Source organism: Ursus maritimus, unplaced genomic scaffold, assembly GCF_017311325.1.
Source record: "Ursus maritimus isolate PB19 unplaced genomic scaffold, ASM1731132v1 scaffold_18, whole genome shotgun sequence".
NCBI classification, from domain to species: domain Eukaryota; kingdom Metazoa; phylum Chordata; class Mammalia; order Carnivora; family Ursidae; genus Ursus; species Ursus maritimus.
Genome location: NW_024424230.1, coordinates 30,402,466 through 30,427,295, shown reverse-complemented (window position 1 = coordinate 30,427,295; position 24,830 = coordinate 30,402,466). Strand labels below are relative to the sequence as shown.

Below are 24,830 nucleotides of genomic sequence, written 5' to 3'. Positions count from 1 at the left end.
CATGTTGTAGGCAATAGTTTCAGCAAAAAGACTAGGTATTATATTAAGTTTGTTAATTTGAAGTTTTTTATATTGAATTTGTAAAATTAAAAAATAATTTATAAGAATTTTAAGTTAGATATATGTATGTATACATATGGAGTTTTACTTAGGTCTATACATTAATTAACATAATGAAAGTAATTTAAGTTAGCACTAGGATCAAAGAATTTGTCCTTCACAAAATGTCACAATTTTATTCAATTTTGATAAACCTGTTTCACATCAAACCTCACACCCATTCCTGGAATTATCCCATAGATGGGGCACTTGTAATTATTTGTTTTACTGTTGGACAGCTCTGATGACTAGAAAGTTTAATTTTTATTGTTTGCTGATATTACATTTCCTATAAGTTCCAACCATTGGTAGTAGTTATATTTAATAACATATCAGTTCTGTTCTCTTTTTGTGGGAATTTTAAGTTATAGGAGAATAACTATCATGTTTTTTCCATAGTCTTGCTTTCACAAGTATTTGTGAGAACTTACTTTGGCCAAAGCATTATGCATAAGCCACATTTTGCCTTTCCCACTTAAATAGCTACACTCCTTCTAACCTTTCCTTGAAACGTATTTTCCCCCTAATTACTGTAATTTATGCAAACTCTAGCCATGTCCTTGTCACAATGTGGCAGTGAAAAATAAACATATACAAAATGGAAAATTTTATTTGATATCACCAATAATAAAAATAGGAATTACTAAACTCAACAATGCATTAAGCACTAATGGGGGCAGGTATAGAAGTAAATGGCACACTATTCTTGCCTTCCAAGAGTTTTGAATCTAGTTAGAAATAAAGATTATGAGATTAGATATTAAATTATAAAAATAAGCATTGTAGGAGTTCAGATGATTCAGAAAACTGAGTTCTAGATCGTTGGTGGATGTTACTAGGTTCTAACTAGGGTTGTCTTGAAAACTACACTGGGTCTGAATATTACTAGTGTAAACAAGAACCAAATGTTTTCCTCAAAGTATCATAAATATCGGTAGAGCCAAACTGGAACCCAGGTTTCTCGGTTCTTTGTCTAGTCCTTTCTCCACTCTTTACAGCACAAAGAGGAAATTTTTCCTTGAGATAGCAAATTAGTGATTAAATCTGCAATTTTCCGAAAGGCCACTGGAAATAAAACGTCGCAAAATTCTAATTCTTGTGATTGCTCTCTGTTTAGCCTGCAACGCGTTAAGTCTGTTAACATTCTTTTTGAGTTGAATTTTCTTTTGATTTTAGGAACAGCTCAAGCTCAAACGACAGCTTTACTTAAAAAAAAAAGTTCTGTTAAGACAGGAAAAACACCGGAAGCCTGGAATGTAACCAGATAGGCCGTATTTCCGGAATCCTACCCTTAAGGAACATGTTGGTCTCCTCTTGCACATGCGCAGAAGGAAAAGTTGGGCGGGGAGTTCCTCTGCGTCAGGTAGCACTACGGGCAAGGATTGGTGGCACCAGGCGTGAGAGGCGGAACCGGAAGCGCCAGTGTTGTGGGGCTCAGCCTGTTCACTCCCGGCGTCTTTCCACCGCCTTGTTTCTAGCAGTTGGTGCTGCTTTTGCAGAGTGCCATGGGGGAAGCGGAGAAATTTCACTACATCTACAGTTGTGACCTGGACATCAACGTGCAGCTTAAGATGTGAGAGAATCGGGGCAGTGACTGGGATTGCTGGGGCTTAGGGACGCTGAGACAGGGGCCTGTGGGTTGGTGGGGAGAAGATGGTTATTAGCCTGAAGGCGTCCTGGGGGCGGCTGGGAGGGTTGTAGCCAGGGAAGCTGAGGAAAACCGGAGCAAAGGGGGGGGGGGGGCTTGTGAAAGGTTTGAGGGCTAGGTCTCTGGGAGAAGGATAGCGGTAGGAATATGCCCTTAAGTCCCATGGTGTTTTACTGTCTTCAAAGCATTTTGCTGCTGATAGCAACCTTTTGAAGTTTTTTTACATTTTACAGATTAAGAAATCAAGTCTCAGTAAAGTCGTCCTCCCAACATTAGTACTTTAGAACAGGTCTGGCAGGTGGAATGGAGGCTACAGAAATTATGGAGAGACACAGGCAGATCTGGTAGTTGAGAATAAGATGAGTACATGGATACAGTATTAGAATCACGGGAGGTGATAGAGGCTTACGTTGAATCTTGAGGCAGTGTGACATTGTTTAGCCAGGGAAATTGGGAGTCAGTCAAAGATGAGGGTGCCAATTGCAAAGCGACCAGAAGGTATGAGAAAAGGCCTTGCAGGAAGATCTTGGAGCATCACAGTTGAAGTAAAGGCCAAGGGCATGACATCTTGAGATGAGATTAATGGAACCAAGATTGGGGATGGGTAGGACTGAGTTGGAAATTATGTCTCTTTTAAGGCAGTTTTATACAAGTATTTTCATATGTGAAAGCTATCAAAATTCTGAATCATATCATTCATAATATGTTTAGTCAGTATTCATCTAATGTGCCTCTGGCAGAGGGCTGCATACATGCAGTAAATACATTTTCTCAGTTGTCAGATGTATCTTTGAAGGATTGTTTTTATTTTCAGAAGTTACTTACTTCAGACTCTGACAAATCTTTTACTGTCCATTTTGTGGTGGTAGTAAAAATAATATTTCAACAACCAAACTATACTTTTGTAAAATAATTTACACACCCATTGCAGGAAATTTCTACAGCATGTGGCACTCAATGCTTATATAGGACTGTATTACTGTCATTTGATAAAGGGCTTTCCTTCAGTTTCATTCCTCTCAGTATTTCTTGGACATATGAATAATTTTTTTTTGAAACTTTTGAACCTTCGAAGAAAAGAAAAAAAGTAAAAAACACTGGTCTGTCATTAACAGACACACACACATTGGGTATTTTGAGGCAAAGATAAAGCATAAATTTGGCAAAATTCAGTACTATTTTTTAGCTTCTGAGACTGCCATTGTTGATTATTGGGGGGGCAGGAAGTGTCAACTTAGAATTATATAATGAGCGAATAATGAATTCTTTAATTCAGTTTATTCTCCCCAGGCTTTTAGTTTATTGCGACAGTTTTAATAACTAGTTGCATTTTGTTGTCTCTTTTCTTAGCACCATAACCAGATACCAAACCGCCTGCAAGACATGATCACTTTGGATGTGCCAAAGCACTTTAAAAGTAACTTGTCTGAGACTGGCACATCATTAGCCTACCCCTCTGATTCTGATCTTCTTGTGTTGTCTCACTTATTTTGGTGATTGTTGGCATCATTCATCGGGTTGGTTAAGACAGGAAACTGAGTTCTGCACACACCCCTCTCTTACCTTCTCTGTTTAATCATTCACGAATTGTCTTGAATCTGCCTTCATATATTTGATCGTGCCCCCTTTTTTACCCCACAGCCTTGGCCTTAGTCTACCTTTTTCCTTTTTAATGTGGACTGAAAGTCGTCTTTTTTTTTTTTTTTTTTTTAAAGATTTTATTTATTTGACAGAGAGAGAGACAGCACAAGCAGGGGGAGCAGAAGAGGGAGAAGCAGGCTCCCCACTGAGCAGGGAGCCCAATGTGGGGCTCTATCCCAGGACCCTGGGATCATGACCTGATCGTAAGGCATCTGCTTAACTGACTGAGCCACCCAGGCACCCCGGATTGAAAGTCCTCTAACTGATCTCCTTGCTTTCAGTCCTTCCTCTCCATTATGTTCTTATAGCCCTGCCAAAAGTACAAATCTGATTACATTACTCTCACTTCAAATAATTTATTTAACAGATTTTTGAATGTTCACTTTGTGTCAAGTACTGTACTGAATATGGTGGCTACTAGCTTCATTTTCTACCTACTTTTCATTCTTGTCTTTAGCTTCTTTACCTCATGAGCTTTATGCTTTAGCTATACCGAACAACTTGTAGTTTCCCAAACATACCTTCTTGCTTCTTTGCATCTGTATATGGTGTTCTTTTCTTCTGGGATGACTCCCTACCTTTTTGGCTCTCATCTCCCATATATTGCTTGGGCTCATTTCAGGCATCTATCTGGGATACTAAGCTCTTGCTCCCAAGCAAGTTTATCTGCTCCTGAAACTTTTTGGTATGTTTTTCTGTAGTAGGAGGGCCATTGGCTTTGGCCTCTTTTTTTTTTTTTTTAATGGATTTTATTTATTTATTTTAGAGAGAGAACACAAGCAGGGGAAGGGGCAGAGGGGGAAGCAGGGTCCCCACTGAGCAGGGAGCCCGACATGGGGCTTGATCCCAGGACCCTGAGATCATGACCTGAGCCGAAGGCAGACACCTAACTGAGTCACCCAGGCACCCCACTTTGATCTCTTTTGCCATCTCTGTTACTTATTTTGTTATCTTGAATAATGACCTTGATGGCTGAGTGTCTGCTTCATTATTTATAAAAGGAGAAAAAGGTGAAAAGTAAGAAAGAGTGCATAAAATCCCTGGCACAATATTTGGCATAATCTTGATGTCCAAGCAATGTTCCTACCTCTTTTTTAATGTCTTGTACATATCTTTTATGACTTACAACATTGTATTTTTTAATTAAAGAACTGATCAGATAATATATTTACATTGTAACAGAATTTTTTTTTTTTTAAGATTTTATTTTATTTATTCGACAGAGATAGAGACAGCCAGCGAGAGAAGGAACACAAGCAGGGGAGAGGAAGAGGCAGGCTCATAGCAGAGGAGCCTGATGTGGGGCTCGATCCCATGACGCCGGGATCACGCCCTGAGCCGAAGGCAGACGCTTAACCGCTGTGCCACCCAGGCGCCCCTACATTGTAACAGAATTTAAAGAGTAATAAAAAAAATATGCAGTTCAAAATAAGTGGAAGCAAAGATCATCTTCTTGTAATGTTGTATTGTTTATCTTATCTTTCATTTTTGGTCTGCTATGCCTAGTACAGTGAATGTTTGTTGAATGAATGAATACATGAGTAAGTGCTCAGCTTGAATTTAACAAAGGGAAACTAAGGCCTGGAAAACTGGTGATAGCTAGAAGGTAGATCAAAAGTTGGTGACAGGATTTAAAATTAAGTAAAAGCCTAAAATACAGAAATATGTTGGTGAAGATTGGAATGATCTTAGGTATATTGGGACTTTAAGAGACCTTTATTAGATGTAAAAGTGACTTTAATTTTATATTCAAGAAAATGTTGAGGTAGCAGACGGTTGCTGCAATACAGCCATAAACTGTTCTTAGTATTTGTTGTGTATATGTTTAAAAAATATGTCTAAACATTATTGTTCTTATGCCTCCAGAGGAAGTTTGGAAGGGAAGAGAGAACAGAAGAGTTATAAAGCTGTTCTAGAAGACCCAATGTTGAAGTTTTCAGGACTGTACCAAGAGACATGCTCTGACCTTTATGTTACTTGTCAAGTTTTTGCAGAAGGGAAGCCTCTGGCTTTGCCAGTGAGAACATCCTACAAAGCATTTAGTACGAGATGGAAGTAAGTTGTTGTCTTGCATATGGTGGGTTCCAGACTATTCTCTCATTTCTTTATAGATGTTGCAAGTATGATTTGGTAGGGATTACAGAGGAAATCTTTAAAAAAATTGTATTTAATACCTATAAGCATTGATCCAGTAGTTTAAAGCAGTAACCTACACAGATGGAATAAAGTATCATATATAGTAGTATTATGAGTGCCATTTAGGTAGAAGTGAATTTGTGTTTGTATTCAGTATATTGACATATTTTTATAAGAACTTGACTGATTCACAAAATGACCCAAACCAAAAATACATGTGTAACATCTTTACATTTTCTACCACTCTGTGCCCTGAACATGTGAACATTCCTGGATAGTATGAAATGTTGTCCAACCTGGTATTTGGTGCTCAGATTTGATGAAATCTCTCAGACAACAGAAGTGTCTGTTGTCATCTGTTCTGATAAGATTTTTATTATTATTTTAAATATGAAACCTTTTTTTTTTAAGTTTATGGTTTATTGAGCATGGTATGTTAGCAAACTATTGTTGGGATGCAAGGTAAATATAATGAACATGAAGTTCCTGTTTTTCCAAAACACTCTTTTGGGTCCTAAATTTAGAGTCTTGTCTCTGTCTCTTCTTATTTGATAGATTATGTGGTATAGTTTTGTTGTACCTTCAGTGAGTGTTATTCAGCACCCTGGGAGGCTCAAGGCAGGATACACAGGTTGTGTGCCTCTTAAGAAGAGAACTTATACCCACAGTGTTAATGAAGACAAGGTGTGACCAAATGGGACTACCAGATTGTGTTGTTGAGCACATAACCCTGTGTCTACCAAGTGTGGTGTAGTAGGCTGGAAAGGGTTTTTCAGAGAGCAGAAACCTGAGCTCTAGTGATCTGGCTACATCGAAACCAACTGTTTTAATAGTGTAATTTCTTTAGTAGTCTTTCTGTGGCTAACTATAAACACATACAAACACACCCAAGTATGTATGCATATGTGTATATATACACACACATATATACACACTTGTTATTTTGGAAAATTTCAAACCTGTAAATACAGAGAGAATAATATATAATGAACTTCCAAGGCCCAGTCACCTAGCTTCGGTAATTACTAACTCAAAGCCAATTGTGTTTCATCTATACCTGCAGTTATTTTGAAGCAGATTCCAAATATTATATCATTTTAATGGTATTTCTGTATATTTCTTTTTTAAAGAAAACTATAGTACCATAAAAACATCTAAAACAATGGACCAGGATTTCTTAATTGTGTTGTTTTTTTGTTTTTAGAAGTTTGTTTTTTTTTTTAAGATTTTATTTATTTGTCAGAGGGAGAGAGAGAGTGCACAAGGATGAGGAGCGGCAGGCAGAGGGAGAAGCAGGCTTCCTCCTGAGCAAGGAGCCCGACGCGGGGCTTGATCCAAGGACCCTGGGATCATGACCTGAGCCAAAGGCAGACTCTTAACCACCTGAGCCACCCAGTTATCCCTGTGTTGGGTTTTTAAACTGGAATCAGGAAATCTGTAAAAACCTGAAATTGTATGCAGAAATTTGTATCTTATGCATTTTTACAGGGACAGAACTCAAAACTTTTGTTAGCTTTTTTGAGGTGGCTTGTGACTTCAAAAAAGTCTTAAAACTACAAATTTAGGTCTAGACAGTCAACATTTATGGTGAGTTCCACTTTTCTTGGTAAGGGAAATTGTATAGTGGTTTTGTTCCATGCCTTAGCAATAAAGAAAATTAGAGAAAAAGCAAATTCCCAGTTATAGGGGCCGGGTGTGCAGAGGGAAAAAGAGAAGCAGACTTCCTGCTAAATAGGGAGCCCAACGTGGGGCTTGATCCCAGGACTCTGGGTTCGTGACCTGAGCCCAATGCAGAGGCTTAACCTACTGAGCCACCCAGGTGGCAGGTGGATTTAGTCATAAGCTCAGTGAGGGTTGCAGGTGTGGGGAAGGGATGATGCATGGGGAGGGAGAGAACAAAATGGTGTTAAGAGTTCACAGCTCTTAGATGTCTGATCAGATCTTTTCATAATTTCTAGAATATCTTAGGTAGTTTTGAAACTATTTTATAGCTGCAGATTCATTTTCTTCAAAAGAACTCTTCTGCAAAAGTCTGGTGTAAAGCAAGTTAAAGTGGTAGTTGCTTTGATTTTAAAACTGTGGGGGGGGCATGGTTTTGGATGGCAAAAGGTTTGAGGTGATTGCTTGATCATAAGCATTATCTTCTAGGCAAAGGACAGAATATAGAGGTAAGAATTTTCATAGTTCATTTTAGAAATTGTTGCAAATTTTTCTAACTTTATCCTGTGTTAATGGATCTCTGGTTTTTTCCTTGTCACAAAATGACACTGCTTAGTATTTACCTTTTCAGTCTGGACCACTGTGTGGATAATAATTAAATAAATTTATTTATTTCCTCAAGTTTATCTGTAGTGGAGAATGGCTTTTTTGAGCATATGATTTATTTTTTTAAAGAACTTCCTAGAAGAAAAGGATTTAATGACTTTGATTTTCCTTTAAATTGGTAGTCATGTCGAATTTTCCTACAAGTCCTTGAATTTATATGGTGGGTATAAATGATTTGTCTTTTAAGTTTTTGAAAATTCTGTTCAGTTTCTTACCAATGCAGATGTGTTTGACCTAGACTGGGATATGCCCCTTGGATAATAATTTTGAGCAAACAGAATAATTTTAAGTAAACAAACAGTTCTGTGTGTCTGCTGGGTATTACTTTGTGTATTGTTTGCATAGTTTTCTTTTGGGATTTTAAAAGCCATCTGTTGTTTAAGGGAGTTGAAATTATCAAATAGATTCAGTGTGAAGTTTGAATGCAGAAGAAAATTTGCAGAGATGAATAGAGAATTTAAAAGAAGAGCTGTGTTGTCATGACTAAATTATTAAGAACAAACATTCCTTAGTGAAATGATATCTACAGCTATGCTTTAGAAGCATAAAAAACTGATAGCTAAGCATTATCGGTGTTAATGAAATAATTTGAAGAGCAGAAAAATCTCATGTTAAAAATTGTCACATGTGTGTCCAAAGCATGTGGTAACTTGGTAACTTCTTCATGTTATGAAGGTAGTGGTAACTTCTTCATGTTATGAAGGTAGTGGATAGTCTAGTTTGACCTCTTTAAAGTTTTGGTTGTGGTTTTCTGCTTTGTTGAGGTACTGTTGTATATTATAGGACAATATTATCCGTAGCAGCATTTTGAGTGATTCTGAGTTTGTTCTCTTCATAACATAAAACTATGTTCTGGAGAAAGCTTATAGATGATCACAGTTTGGTTCAAAACAAGTTTGGTTCTGATAGGTTCGTGTTTTCCCAGATTTTTATTAGCCATTATTACATTCCTTGTGTCTTAGTGATACTGTCTGAATTTTTTTCTTTTCTTCCTTTTTTTTTTTAAAAGAATTTATTTATTTATTTGTGTGAGTGAGAGAAAGAGAGAGAGAGCACGAGCAGGACAAGGAGGGAAAGGCAGAGGGAGTGGGAGAATCAGGCTCCCCGCTGAACAGAGAGCCCTACATGGGGCTCAATCTCAGGACCCTGGGACCATGACCTGACCCAAAGGCAGACATGTAACCCACTGAGCCACCCAGGCGCCTCTGGAATTTCTTGATTAAAGAATTTACCAGTGTTGATTTTCATAAGCTTGGCTTTTCAAAATTTTTTTCATGTGTTCTGTATTTAAACTTGAAGTTGCCCACATCAAAATTAAGGTAAGTGCCTCATTTTTTGTAGTATTAACCTAATCTTTTGGGCCATTTTCTCCAGACAGATCTTCTTACACGGTTTGTTCATTTAAAAGGAAGTTTACACACACACACACACACACACACACACACACACACACGACACATTTTACTTCCTTAGTATTGCAGAGATATTGCAGAGATTCCTTAGTATTGTGTTTATGTTGACTTTATTTCCATAGCTGGAATGAATGGCTGAAACTGCCAGTTAAGTACCCTGACCTGCCCAGGAATGCCCAGGTGGCCCTCACAATATGGGATGTGTATGGACCAGGAAAGGCAGTGCCTGTGGGAGGAACAACGGTTTCACTCTTTGGAAAATACGGGTAAGCATTTTTGTCTTCTCTATAGGAGTGTTGGGAGCGCTTTTCTTTTTGGGAGAGCTTTAGTAGTTTATACCCAGTCTGATTCTCCGTGTCGTAGGAAGTGAAAACCTATTTGGTAGATATGATTCCTTCATTCTCGAGACTGAATTTGACACATATTTCCTACGGGATATGCAGATAAATTAATTAAGAAACCTGTTAGTGATTGGTAATGTGATTTCTGTTTGAAAATAGTCATTAGAAACTAGAATCTTGCTAGAAAAAGAGACTATTTGGTATGTATTGTAACTTCACTGTTAATAGAATTTTTTTGTTTTCTCAAAATAGTGACAGGACAATAAGCAGGTTTAAAAAGCACAAATTTGCTAATAATGATTATAATAGAAAAGTTTTCAACTCAGTGTTTAAAAATTTACAGGTAATAGAAGATAATTGTAGAAAAACAAAAGCATGATCCTGAAGGGTATTTTTTCTCTTTCCTTTTTCTCTTGGAACAGAAGGATCACTACCTTTAGAGGATTGGTGATACTCTTTTTTTCTTTTTTCTTTTTTTTTTTGAGATTTTATTTATTTATTTGAGAGAGCGAGCAAGAGCATGAGCAGGGGGAGGGACAGAGGGAGAGGGAAAAGCAGACTCCCCGCTGAGCAGGGAGCCTGACTTGGGGCTTGATCCCAGGGTCCTGGGATCATGACTTGAGCCGAAGGCAGACATCCAACCGACTGAGCCACCCAGGAACCCTGAGAATTGGTGATATTCTATTATTCTTTTCTGTGTTTATTAATTGAGATTTTCAACTAAAGGACATGGTCTTTCATCAAGTATTGAGTTACCTTGGTATACAGTTCATGTAGGAAAGACAGGTGAATGTTCAATTTTTTCCCCTTTACCTATTTTAAGAATGAGTTGGTGTTCTGGTAAATTTTGTATTTTAGGATTGATTTTTTCTTTCTTTTTGTTTTTAAGTTTTGTCATAAACTTTTAGTCTTAAACATTTCTGAAATGTTTCAGTTAATTCCTGTCTTTAGTCTTTATGATGCTCAAAAAGTCCCATTTTTGGTCAGTAAGAGTCCCTTCAAGCTGATCCCATGTTTTTTTGACAGTACTCCAGTAGTCATTGGTAGCTTCTTTGCTTTCTGGTAGACAAGCTATTTCAGGCTCATTTGGCAATTTTCCACCCCAGAAAATTTCTTTCTTCTGAAAGAAGCCCTAATTCTTTTCAGTGCGAAATGGTAGAGAACTAAATCTGGGTATTATCGAACTAACTAGTTTTTGTCCATTTTAAAGTTGTAAAATTTTATCTCCTGAATTAATTTTCACATCATTAAATGTAAATGAAGATGTTTATATTTTGGTAGGTTCATTTACTGGTTGTGTGTATGTTTCTGTGAATTGTTTCTTAATGCCTTTTGCCCATTTTTTTTTTTTCAAAAATTGAAATACAGCTCACATGCCCTAAAAGTCTGGGTTTTTTTTTTTTTTTTTTTGAGTTGTCATTTTTCTTGTTAGTGTATAGGGGTCTTTGTAGATTAATGAAATTAGCCTTTTGCATATTACATGTTACAAATACTGTTTTCTTTGAATTAGTATATATTTCTTTGCTTGCCTTTCATGCATTTTAAATTATCATGTTGAATTGATCAGCTTTTATTTTTATGGCCTAAGAATTTAATGTTTTAGAAAGTCCTTTTCTATTTTTAAAAAATATTTCTTCTTACGGTTTCAGTCTTTTGCATTTAAGTATTTGATTCATCTAAAATCACTTTTGTGAGGGGTGTCTGGGAGGCACAGTCAGTTAAGCATCCGACTCTTGGTTTTGGCTCAGGTCGTAATCTGGGGGTCCTAAGATAGAGCCCTGCGTTGGGCTCCACACTTAGCGCAGAGTCTGCTCGAGATATCTTTCTCCCTCTGCCCCTCCCACTTGTGCTCTTGCTCGCGTGTGCTCGCTGGCACTCAAATAAATAAATAAATAAATAAATAAATCTTTAAAATTACTTTTGTGAAAGGAGTGATGTATTGGGAATCAACTTAAAAAAAAAAAAAACCCCAACAAATGGCTGGTTATTTGTCTTAACACTATTAAATTTGCCATTGTTTCCAAATATTTTGAAATGGTACTTTTGTATATTCAATTCATCATGTATTGAAGTCTGCTTCTCTTAGACTTAGTAGTACATCATATGGTGGTGGTTAGGGATGCAGAATGTAGAACTAGGTTATCTGTGTTCACATCCTGACTCCTTTAATGTGTGTGTACCCTTAGGGAAGTTATTTAATCTCCTTCTGCCTCAGTTTCCTCATCTCTAAAATGATATAACAATAGTATTTACCTTACAGAGTAGTTTATGATGATAAATTACTGAACACACATAGTTAACTTACTGAATGTTTGGTAAATATTGGCTGTCATTATTTCTGAGCTATTCTGTTAGTTTTGAATACTATTATATTATAAAATGTTTTAATACTGGAGGGCGATGATCTTCCTTATTTGCCTTCCTTTTATAATTTCTCTGGATATCCTGTTTTGTTAGATAACTGTTATTATTTCCTCAAATAAAAAAGCTCATTGTATTTTGTTAGGAAATCATATTGAAATATGTATGTTAATTAAGGAGAGAATTGACACCTTTGTAATACTGAATTTTTCCATCCAGAAATAGGGTGTGTCAGAAAGGCTTCAACTCATGAATAAAACCTAGGTGTCATTTCATTTAGAATAGCTTGGTTGCTTAGTAATATGACGATATTTTAGTTTAATGTAACTATTAGATATTTATTATTGAAATACATGTAAGAACAAATTTAGACATAGTCTGACACATTAGATATAATTTGGGTAAAATATCGGGTTACAGTAGAATGGACATATTATTAAATCACTATTGTTCCTTTTCCAGAGTATTTGTTCCTTTTTACTTTACTAGGGTGGGGTTTGCTTGTCACACAGAAGAAAAATGGGCAACAGTTTATTTTTCTTATTATATAGTTAGTGGTTAAATGTTCTTGAGAACAGTTACCAGATAGACTGCTTGGTTTTTCCTCTTGGCCTTTTTATAATTTACCTTCTGGAGTAATCTGCCAGAGGTTCCCTCATAAAAGCAGCTCTTTTAGTACACCTTTGCATTTTAGATGACTTTAGGATATAATATGAGGAGACACTGACTAGATGGTAAGTGTGAGACAGATGAAATTTCCACAGAAGTGCAGTGAGATGAACTGCCTAAAGCCAAACAGACTCTCAAGTTAACATTTGTGGTGGGGTTTGACTTGACTTTTTGGTTTTGAAAAGTACGTGAAGTCAGTAGTAACCACCTCTGAATAAAAAGCACCTGGTAAGCTCACCAGACAAGCATCTTCCTATGTTCTCATTGAATTTGGTAAGAGTGTGATGGGGCCCAAGATTCAGCATTTGTAGTGTGCATCCTGAGTGATTCTGCAGACCTGTAGATCACAGTTTGCAGAACACCACATTAACCTTTTTGTAGTAGTCTACTTGTCGGGCATAGGCTTACAGTTGTTTTCAGAGTTTCTTCCTTGACTTCATCCCATTGCTCGCTTTATTTGTATTTCTGTATGAATCCCAGTAAAAGACAACTTCCTTTACCTCCCATCCAAACTGTGGTGGAAATGTGCCTGAAAGATAAATCAGTAGTATTTGTTCTACTTTATGAAGTAATTTTTTTTAAAGATTTTATTTATTTATTTGATGCAGAGACAGCCAGTGAGAGAGACAGCCAGTGAGAGAGAGACAAGCAGGGGGAGTGGGAGAGGAAGAAGCAGGCTCCCAGCAGAGGAGCCTGATGTGGGGCTTGATCCCAGAATGCCAGGATCATGCCCTGAGCCGAAGGCAGACGCTTAACGACTGAGCCACCAGGCGCCCCTACTTTATGAAGTAATTAAACCCCAGATATTTCCATGAACGTAGTAGTAGCAGTAAGTGGGACTTAAACTTCAATTCACATTTCTAATAGTAAATTAAGACTTCGAATCTTGGAGAGTCATCTCTTTTCTCTTAACTGGACAATAGATCATGCTGTCCCTCCAGATCATGCTGTCCCTCCAGATCATGCTGTTCTGAATACCTGAGATGTCAGATGCACGTGAAACATGTTGGAGAGCAGTACTGATTCTGTGACATTTCCCTCGCTTAGAGCAGGGTTTCTCAAATAGGAGTTGTTGACTTACTACTTTCAGAATTCCTGCCTTATTTCCGTACTAAGTATACTCTTACGTACTTGATTTTTTATTTGAACCAGCTCACTTCTTTTTTTAACTTTAATTTAGTTTGAAGCAAAAGCTTAATATCCCTAATATACATGGAAAACAAGTATTATTTGACATTGATGGGTAAGGATAAAATACAATGAGAATAACCATGTTATTAGGTTTTGGAAATTGAAGGAAAAAAACTGCAGTGAAATATAAATGATAGTAAATGTATTTGATTTGCAAAATACATAAAGAGTACCTACAGAGAAAGTCCTTCTTTAATTGGAATGGTTCTTTTTGTGCCTAGTCAGATATTCAGCTCACCGTCACGTAATTGAAGGTAAAAAACAAGGTTTTACATCAACATTTTCTTTGTTAATTAGTCCAGTTCCTATGTGGTTGTACGTCATCAGTTAGCCAGATGATAACATCAGATTTTAATAGAGGTTTCTGGATACTTTGAACAGTGGGGAAGGAATGCAGAAAAGCTGGATCACCTACTCCTGTTCCCTGTAGGCTGATGTTTATACTGACCTTCACCTCAGAAGAAGAAGCATAAGAAACTTTAGGAAATTAAAATAACTCCTTCTTTTTCTGTGTGTCCTGGGGCCCTTCCTTGAGGGCGAAGTGGGTTGTAGTCGCTATGAGCCCAGGAATCCCCTTGCATGGGCCTGGACTTTATGTGCAGCTTCTGGTACTGGCGCTCTTGTGCCACCAGTCAGGATGTCCCCGGAGCTGTGGCAGGGTGCACAGATTTGCTTGGACTGCTGGGTCACAGCTGCTTCTCTGCATGCTGCTGCTGACGTTCAGGGAGAGAAAGAAGCATCAGTCTTCTGCGTGTCCTNNNNAGCAGGAAGCCTGTGCAGATTTTTTTCCACCGACTGTTAAAAATCATGTCATGTGCCACCACAGTTTTTGTGACTTAAGGAAATAGTGCTTTAGACTATAGTTTCTTCAGATGTTTTTGAACAATGACAGCACACCAGTTGCTCCGCATCTTTTTCCCTAAATAGTCCTGGTATGGACTTCAGAGCTTTTAAAAAGTGGTGTTCAGAGTGTGTAATAGTTGTCGTATAGCATTGGGAACCTTGTGACTACCAGCTTTTGTATTTGCTCATGTCTCTTTGGTATACTTGAGTCCATGTGAAGCAGTGCTTTTTGGAGTATAGTATAATTAATAATTGAAAGACTGATCTCTTAAGATACAGCTAGAATAACTAATTGTCCTCATTTAGAAAGTGTAGCTTGTGACATTTCTAAGTAGCTAGAGAATGGATTGATCATTGGTTTGAATTGGCAAAGAACCATGGGCAAGCTGCAGATTTCTCTTGCAGATGTTTTTCCAAATGTGAATCTGGAAGTCTGGGCAGTGGCTGCTGTAGTGGCTTGGCACTGGGAGTGGGAGCATCAGCGGCAGCTGTTGCTGGGGCCTCTGCTCGAGTCTGAAGGAGATCCTGCTATGCTGTTTCTTTTGTCTTGCCTGTTTGGCTTAATTTCCCAAGTGGACACGATGCTTTGAGCATATTTTGGCTTGCCACCTGGAGGCTGTGTAAGTCTGCAAAGGTTCCATTAGTGTCAAAAGAAAGTAATATGTTCACTTGATCGTTTGAGTCACTTGGCATCACCCCTACCCTCCACTTCCCGTATCCTTAAATCTTCTCTTCAGATCCATCCTAAAGCACCTAAATCATTTAGGAAACTGACTTCTCACCAAATGTACTTATTTTTGATTTAGTTACATTCAGCCAGTCACAGTATTCACTGGGGGACACAGAGGTAGCGAGAAGGAAGGCAGGCCTTCTGCTTCTCAAGGTACTTTTAAGGATATTCATCTAAAGTGGCATTGTTGCTTCACTGTACCCGATTTCCTTTTTTTTTTTTTTTTTTGAAGATTTTATTTATTTATTTGACAGAGAGAGACACAGCCAGTGAGAGAGGGAACACAAGCAGGGGGAGTGGGAGAGGAAGAAGCAGACTCCCAGCGGAGCATGGAGCCCGATATGGGGCTTGATCCCAGGACCCCGGGATCACACCCTAAGCCGAAGGCAGATGCTTAATGACTGAGCCACCCAGGTGCCCCTGTACCCGGTTTACTAGAGACTAAGTGGGTCTACTTGATGTTGAATCTATACCTGAGTTGAAAGAAAGTGATCTTTATAAAAAGCTTGCATATGTGCTTTTTGTGTAATGTAACTTTTTTTGATCTTCACAACCGGTCAGTGCATTTTTTATTGGGCCTCTAATGTAAGCTTTTGCAGATACCGTTGCTGAATGGTACCTGTTTATTGCCAGCATTAGAGACCTAATAACAAGTACCTTAACCTTATTGTGCTCATGAGCTTGTAGTGATCCTTTATCATTCCCATTCTAATTGTTTATGGCATCATTGCTTATATACATTACATAATCAATGAATATCCTCTTTATTATGTTAGGAAAATCTGTGAAATCAGAACGTGATAGTAATGGTTTAAAAATTTTATGTAAACTTTTTACAGTTAAAAATACCCTATCAAAATATCTACCTCGTGCCTTATTTAAAAAAAAAAATTATTGCATGTGAGTGTGTGCAAAATGCTCTGGACTTGCCTCCTCACATGCACACACTTGCAGTCTTGTTCTTACCATTGTAGTCGGCAGCTTGCTCTTTGAGCTTTTTTTTTTTTTTTAAAGATTTTATTTATTTATTTGACAGAGATAGAGACAGCCAGTGAGAGAGGGAACACAAGCACGGGGAGTGGGAGAGGAAGAAGCAGGCTCATAGCGGAGGAGCCTGATGTGGGGCTCGATCCCATAATGCCGGGATCACGCCCTGAGCCGAAGGCAGACGCTTAACCGCTGTGCCATCCAGGTGCCCCTGCTCTTTGAGCTTTGGGAGGATGCTCTTTGATTAGAATTTACATTGTTTGAAAGGTCTTGTTTAAAAAAACAAAACAAAACAAAACGCTTAAAAAAAGAGAACACAGCGGCACCGGGGTGGCTCATATGGTTGGGTATCTGCTTTTGGCTCAGGTTCTGATCTCCACGTTCTGGGATCAAGTCCCATGTCAGGTTCCTGGCGCAGTGGGGGAGTGTGCTTCTCCCTCTCCTTCTACCTCTCCCCCTGCTTGTGCTTTTCTGTCTCACTCTCTCTCAAATGAATAAATAGAAATATTAAAAAAAAAAAAGAGAACACAGTAAGAAGAACATCTCTAATCCCCCCATAAAAAACACCCAGACACTTAATAGTTACATATTTAAAAAGTTGTCTAAAGCTCCTTTACGAGTTTGCTCAACCTTTACTCTAGATCTTCTGGGTAGTCTTTTGAAGGAAATTTGACAATCAACAGTCATACAGTTTTTCACTTTAAAACAGGATCTCCACGTTCTGATGAATTTTGACTATATGTTAAATCTCTGATTTGTAGACATGGGAACTTTTTCTCATGTGAATCTGTAATCATATTCTTTTTTAGGCATATCTCTTGTGCAAAAGAAGACAGGAGAGAAATCAGCCTGTGCATAGCAAAAGGAAAATAGTAGCTAATATTTATTGAATTCTTACTGTGTGGCAGGCACTGTTCCAAGTACTTTTTACTTCTACCAATCTGTTTAATTTTTCTAACAACTCTATGAGGTACAGGTATTCTTTATAATCTTCTTTTATAGATGAGAAAACTGAGACACACAGGTTAGGTAATTTACCCCAGGTCATGTAGGTAATAGATAATGGCGCAGCTGGGATTCAGATCTCAGCATTTTGACTTTACAGTCTACTGTGCTGAATTGTCATGTAATTAAATTTTGGTTCCAGTCATTGTAAATGTGACATTCTTTCACTGGGTGGGAATTTGGTCTCTATTTTTTCTGAGATCTCCACTGAAGTAATGAAGTGTGTGTGGTCCATCACTGAACTTCTCTGTTTCTACTCTACCTTTAGAATTTCTGTTAACAGTTCTGTGTGGAGGAGCAAAGAATGGCATGTAAAAAACAGTGTTACATGGATTTTAGTTGCTTAGTTAATTGCTTTACAACCCACCGGAGGCTTCAAGCTTGGCAAGAGAGACATGCATTTTCCTGTGTGGAATTCTCTCTGTTTGGGAACCGAAATGTCCTATAATGAACTGCATTAATTTACTTCTACCCTGAACATTCTCTTTTTGCCTAGCATGTTTCGCCAAGGGATGCACGACTTGAAAGTCTGGCCTAATGTAGAAGCAGATGGATCAGAACCCACAAAAACTCCTGGCAGAACAAGCAGTACTCTCTCAGAAGATCAGATGAGCCGCCTTGCCAAGGTAAAAAAGAAACTCTTGGAACAGGTGGAAAGCTCTGAGTGATGCCTGCTGTAGTAGAAATTGACATTATGAATTCTGTTAGATCATTTTTTGATTTAAATTTAATTTTTTAATAATTTTATTAGAATGATAATTCATATACCATAAAATTCAATCTTAGTGTACAGTTCAGTGGTTTTTTAGTCAATTCACTAAAAGTTGAATTGTGTAGTCATGCTGCTATTTAATTTTAGAATGTTTTCATAAAAAAGGTCACCATACACTCTACCTATTAGCGTTCAGTTCCCATTCCCTCTGCTCTCCAGCCCCTGGCAACTGTTAATCTACTTTCTATCTCTGGATGTTCCTATTCTGGACATTTCATCCAAATGGAATTATATAATATGTGGCCTTTTGTGTTTATAAATGTAGAGCTTTTGGTGATACTTTCAAGATGACTGTCTACCTTTTTTGGTGACATAGACTTAAAGATGCAAGTATTACATGCTAGACGTTCTTATGGTGCTTGGAAGTAACACTATAAGACCAGCTTATATTATTAGCTGGTCTCAGTTGCTCTCATACTTCCCCCACCTCTTTTTTATAAGCAGACTGAATTGTTACCTTTTTATTTAAAAATTGTTTTAATGTAGTGTTTTCACTTAGGAAAAAGAAAAACTAAGCTCAATTCTGTGCTTAAATCACAACAGTATAACTTAATTTTATGTATATTTGCTCACAAAGCACTATGCCAGATACTGTGTAAAGATCCTTTTACAATTCTTTTAAGAGACTCTCTTTTAATTCTTACATGTAAATTTCTTTTGCCATCTTATTTGTAGGGATGACTCTTTAATGTCTGGAGAAAGTTTTGATGCCAAGCATTTTATAGCTTGTTGCCTCAACCTACATATGGAAGAAATCTTAATTATAAAGAATAAGTACTTGCGTTGGCTTGGCTTTGTTCTTCAATATAAAATTTTTGTTGTCAAGTTCGTTCTGTGTCTTTTTGTATTGCTCTTTTATGGAAAAATGGTATCATTTTCCTCATAAGCTTTCTAATCAAATTACTGTTGTTAACTTCCCCTCCATAATTAAATAAATAAAATTTAATTTTCAGTACAGCTACTCATTCTGAGATTACATTCTTTCATGGAATGTAGGAAAGTTCTCAAGCTTTTCATGTGCCTACCTTCTCTCTGAGGGTTTATCTTAGTGATGGACTTTATGCTACTCTTTGTGACTTTTTTTTTTTAAGATTTTTATTTATTTGAGAGAGAGAGTGAACAAGAGCGAGAGAGAGAGCATGAGCAGGGGGAGGGGTGTGGGCAGAGGGAGAAGGAGAAGCGCACTCTCTGCTGAGGAGGGAGCCCAATGCGGGGCTCTATCCCAGAACTCCAGGATCACGACCTGAGCCGAAGGCAGACGCTTAACCGACTGAGCCACCCAGGCTCCCGCTTTGTGACTTTTATAAACCTTGAATAGTTAGAGAAATTTTATCAAAAGCAGCTCATTTATAGCCATGGGTCACAAAAGGTTAAATCTCAAATGCAGGAAGAATGTAGCATGTGTTGAAGAAGTAAAGCTCTTAAATATATATTTTTTTGCAAGTAGCAGTATGATTCATATTATGGATGAAATTCCAAATTTGAGGGTAATAAGGCAGAGTCTAGAAATACAAAGCTGTATGGTTGCATGCACAGTTCATCCAGTTTGGTTCTCTTTTAAACAAATTATTTGTGCTTCTGTCCATATGTTTCTATTTTTTTCCCCAATTATTTTTGATGCAAGATTCAAGCATAATTTTTATAACAACTGACTATGCCATTTTTTCAAACATTGGTATATGCAGATTTGGAATTTATTTGAACTGGACTTCTGGATTTTTAAGGTAGCATGATGTTACGCATTTCTCATTTTTATCTTTTGAATTTTATGGTAGGAAAAAAGATGTGACTTGATAACGATCAACTTTTTTTTTTTTTTATAATTGAAACAATAACCCCTTCTAGAGTTTTATGGGTTCATATTTATTCTTTTGGTTATTAGTGCACATTTGCAGGTCTAGAAATGATGTCTATGCATATGCAGAGCTAAATGAGGTGTTGGTAAGAAGCTTTCTTAACATGTTTGTTAATTGGTAGGATTCGTCTGCAGTCTCAATTCTTTATATTGAAAAATATGGCAAGTTCGGTCCTAATTTTTTAAGAGGTATTAAAATTTATATGTTGTCTATATTTTCCAGAGTAGTTAACAGTTTTCAAATAAGTAAGTATTCATTAGTTTATAAATCTTTAAAATGGGAATAAAAATTAATGGGAATAAGCATCTTCAGCCTTTTTGAGGCTAATTGGAGATGAACTCTTTTCAAAGTTCTTTGCTCCTAGTAGAATTGTACTTTTTACTCCTGAGTGGAGACTTCAGAGCCTGCTATGCTCTGACACCTTGCTTTAGTGTTACCTCATGTTCCCCAGAGACTACAGAGAAACCATTAAAACCAGTAATTCCATTAAAACCAGTAATTACTTTTCTTACATGGAAAAATATGTCATGTTTGTAGCATTGTTGTTCCCACTTTAAAGTCAGCTCTTTCTCTTTCTTGGCACTTTGGGTTAATGTGCTTCATTCTTTTCTTTATGGCAGTTGGTCATGCTCTTGGGGGTTTCAAAACCTGTTCTATCCCTGCTGCTGTAGAGGAAGAATGTGTTTTAAAAAATGATGTCTTAGGTTTGGTGAAATTGGAAGCACTTTTCAGTGGGAAGAGCACTGTAGTATGAGTCAGAGACTTGGCCATCCCACTGAATCACAGGAAATAATTTCTGAGCCTGTAAAGTCAGAAGATTAGAATGGATGATTTCTGAGGTCCTGTGTGGCTATTCATATTCTCTTATTTTCAAAGTACTGAAACGGGGAATTGGGGTACCTTAGTCGGTTAGGCATCTGGCTCTTGATTTCCGCTCAAGTCATGATCTCGGGGTCCTGGGATCGAGCCCTGTGTCGGGCTCCACACAGTGGGGAGTTTGCTTGAGGATTCTCTCTCTTCCTCTGTTCCTCCCCCTACTCATGTGTGTGTCCTCTCTCTCTTTCTCTTAAATAAATAAATAAATCTTAAAAAAAGTACTGAAATAGCAAATAATCAGGATTATTTATCTACCTGGATTTTATAGTTACCAGCTTAGTAGAGAATAAACATGTAATCATCTATTTGCAGTTGTTATGTCATTCCTTTTCTTCTGTGATCTGTATGCCTAGAGGAAAGCATCATTGAGGACCTGCCTAACGTGAATGATGTGGCTGTACTCTTAGATTTGATTTTTGTTGTTGTTTGTTTGATTAGTACCTGCTCCTTCAGTTCAGGTTTTCAGACTAGCTTCCTGAGTCTCTTTCCCTTGCCNNTAGACCAGAGCAAGTAAGTATACTTTGATGCTTGTTATGTCTGAACTTAAAATTATACTTCCATATTTGCTTTGTTCTTAAAATTGTGCCCCAGTAGCGCTCTTTTCCTCTCATTTTCCTTCCCCTCTCATTTTTCTGGTTCCACATTAAAAAGTTTGTTCAGTTAGATTGTCATTGTCTTCCTCAAAACACTTTGAAATTATCTGTGGTACAATATGTTTTTAAAAACCGGGAAAGAATGTGGATGCTCGTGTTTCCATTTTTATGCAAAAGGAACAGATTTTAGATATAATATTTCTCACACTACCATTTTAAGGAAATAAATGAGAAGAGGCTGAAGTGGTTAGAACTGAATAGTTTATTTCTTGTACTTTGATTTTCCAGCCAGTGAATTTACTATGATTGTTTCTAATTGTTGAGAAGGCAGTTGGACTCAGAATAGAAAGGTGTACATAAATCTTAATAATAGCAAAGCATATTTACCATGCATTGTACCCATGAGCCAAAATAAATAGCATAGTGACAATTTCCAAACTGCCGTGTAAGAAAGTTTATTCAGTTATAGAGGTGCTTTCGTCCTGGCTGCCTGGGGATAATGGGGCAAGAGGACTGTGAAATGAAGATGAACTATTTAAATGGCTTGTGGAAAGATGGCGTTGGATAATTATTAAACAAAGAACCTCAAACTCAAGCTGGACTTACTGTTCTTATTCTGGCTTATTACTTGTTCAGCTATGAAAGTTGAATTATAACTGCAATATGAATAACTGAAGTTTAAAAGCCTGATTTCTAGGTTGAGTATTTTTAAAAGTCAAACCCTTTCAGAGGGATTTTAGTGGGATTAACCTCTCTGATGATTTTACATCATTTTGTGAAGATGCCGAGTTTTCCTTTGAGGAAAGGAGTGTGAGAAAAGGAAACAAAATGAGATAGTCTTCAGTCTGGTTCTTATTTTTTATAAGTTGGATTTCTTAGACTTAGTAGGGAATAGGAAGAAATGAATGTATTTAAATATACTCACCCCCCCATTCTTCCTCATTATCTTTTTTTAACCCAGCTCTAAATTTTCCTAATTAATATTTACAAATATAGTATCTTTCTGTTTGAATTGATTTGTGAAAATAATCAAAGGCCAGACCTCGGGAGCCTTTACTTTACTTTCATTGTCCATGACCCAGCCTTTTAATGATTGTGGGCCTTACTTGAGCAAATTTGCCCGTTGTTCCCATCTGCTCCGTTTTTCAGCTTGTCATATTGTAAGAGTTTTATGACTAGGATGCATATCCACCTGGGGTTTTGGATGTGACTACCAAGCTTCAGTGTTTGATTTATATTTGAATCCATGTCTTTAGACATGAAAGGTTAGTGCAAAAGCATGCTTCTCCACTGTCTCCTTTTCATTTTAGCAGCTCTGCTTGATGCCTTTGGAATGTGCTTTAGTTTCTGTCAGTTTGATTAAGAGGAGGCAAAGAGAAAGTAACGACTAGATGAAAAATGCTTTGTGGTCTGTGTGACACAGATAGGTTGGGGAAAGTTGAGTGTATAGGTGAGCACTGTGACAGTGAAGTTGTGGTAAGATGAGGTGATGTTTCAGGCTGACCCCTGTATTGTCTGTGTGGGATCATTCTGGGTCCAGGGTCCAGACTTCAGGTTTATAGCAGTAGAAACTGGATGTTTTTAGTTCATCCAGGAATAATTAGTATCTTGAGAATAGGCTCTTGCCAATCGATTTGAAGGGTTATATATAATCTAGAGCTGTACTGTCTGAAATAATAGCCATAATTCACATGTGGCAATTTAAGTTGATTAAAATTAAATAAAATTAAAAATTCAGTTGTTCTGTTACCATAATCACATTTCAAATGCTCAATTGCCACATGTGGCCAGTAGCTATTGGACAGTGCAGATATGGAATATTTCCATTATTGCCAAACGGTCTATTGGATAGCACTGGTCTAGAGTGCCAATTTACTAATTTGTAATGGGTTAGTAACCATCTTATTATCTTTCTGGTAACTACATTACTTGTGTCTGCTACCCAGGATACTTTTTTTTAAGGCACCTTGGAAATTAAATTAGTCTTCAGGAGATTGTTGATTTCTTAGTGAGCCATGAAGGAGCTAGCCTGAAGGAACTAGAAACTGCTCTGAGATATTTCAGTTTGGGGAAATCTTAAAAGGACCTTCTCTCTTGACATTATCTTTTTAGTTATAGCATTACTTGAATATGCTGTCTACACTGCATCTTTTGAATAAACATTGACAAATTATCATGGTTACAAAATAATCCTTTAAAATTGAGATTAAGGTACCAAGAAATTTTCTGGTGACATAATTTTGTGAAGTGGGATTGAGGCTATTTATTTTAAATTCTTTTATAGTACTCTTTGACCTGCTGAAACATTTGCCCTTGAAAGAAAATATTTTACATTGAATGTATTACATTGAATGGGTACTAGTCTAGAGGCACTAATTAGAGGAGATTTTTATTTTAAATATGTGGAAAAGTCCTCTTCTTTTTTAAATGTTTCATAAAAGTTTATTCAGTGTAAGGGACTTAGTATTCTAAGATTTTGTTCTTTCGGTGCTTTTGAGTATTAAAATTTCTCATTTGACTGTAGCACTTAAAAAATGACTTTACTTGGCAAAATAAAATTTGGGAACATTTATAGGTAAAAATTTTAGCTGACATGCAATATTTATATTGGTTTCAGGTGTACAGCATGGTGATTCGATGTTTTTATTCTTTATGAAATGCTCGCCACGATAAGTGTAGTTACCATCTGTCACCATACAGTTATCATAGTATTATCCCTTTTTGTCTGCACCACCATCACCTGCTCTATTGAGGCATACTTCTGTATGTTGGAGACAAAAAAGGGTATTACTAGGTTGATGCTGTTGTTACTGTTAGTACCATTATGAGTAATAATAACTAATAATGATAATCACCTTGCATGTATAAAGCATTTTAATATTTATAAAACCTTTTAGTATAGATTGAAAACTAAAATGGAGAAGTGGTTAAAATCATGACTTTGAACATGGTTTTTCATTTAGATTTCAGTTGTCTCTTGCTTAGTTGTGATCTTAGATTAGCTACTTAACTTTTTCTAAGCCATGAAATCCTCATCTGTGCAATAGTAATAATAGTTAACATCTACTTTTTTGAGTTATTGTGAAGACTAAATATAAATGAGATAAACTATTTAAAGGATTTCATATTTCTAGGTACCACTGAGCACTAACAAATGCTAGCAGTTGTTATTACTTTATCTTATGTGCTTTCATTTGATACTAATGAATGTAATGATTGGACTTGTAACATACATTGTTTTTAAACTCCTGAGAAGATGGAAACTTAGAGAAGTTAATGATTTATTTAAGATGTCATGTTTAGTAAGTTGAACCAGGACCTAAATTCAGGTCTTTAAATTCTTCA

The 24,830-nt window shown here is 37.0% G+C and overlaps 1 protein-coding gene across 1 annotated transcript in view; it reads left to right on the top strand.

Annotated features, from left to right (window-relative positions):
- Positions 1–1,379: 1,379 nt before the first annotated feature.
- The window catches only part of PIK3C3 (phosphatidylinositol 3-kinase catalytic subunit type 3), a 138,226-nt gene continuing 114,775 nt past the window's right edge, over positions 1,380–24,830 (top strand). The window contains exons 1-4 of the mRNA XM_008691401.2: positions 1,380–1,672; positions 5,255–5,443; positions 9,384–9,527; positions 17,885–18,014. Coding sequence (XP_008689623.2) covers positions 1,605–1,672; positions 5,255–5,443; positions 9,384–9,527; positions 17,885–18,014 — 531 coding nt within the window. The 5' untranslated portion in view covers positions 1,380–1,604. The remainder of the gene's footprint in view (positions 1,673–5,254; positions 5,444–9,383; positions 9,528–17,884; positions 18,015–24,830) is intronic.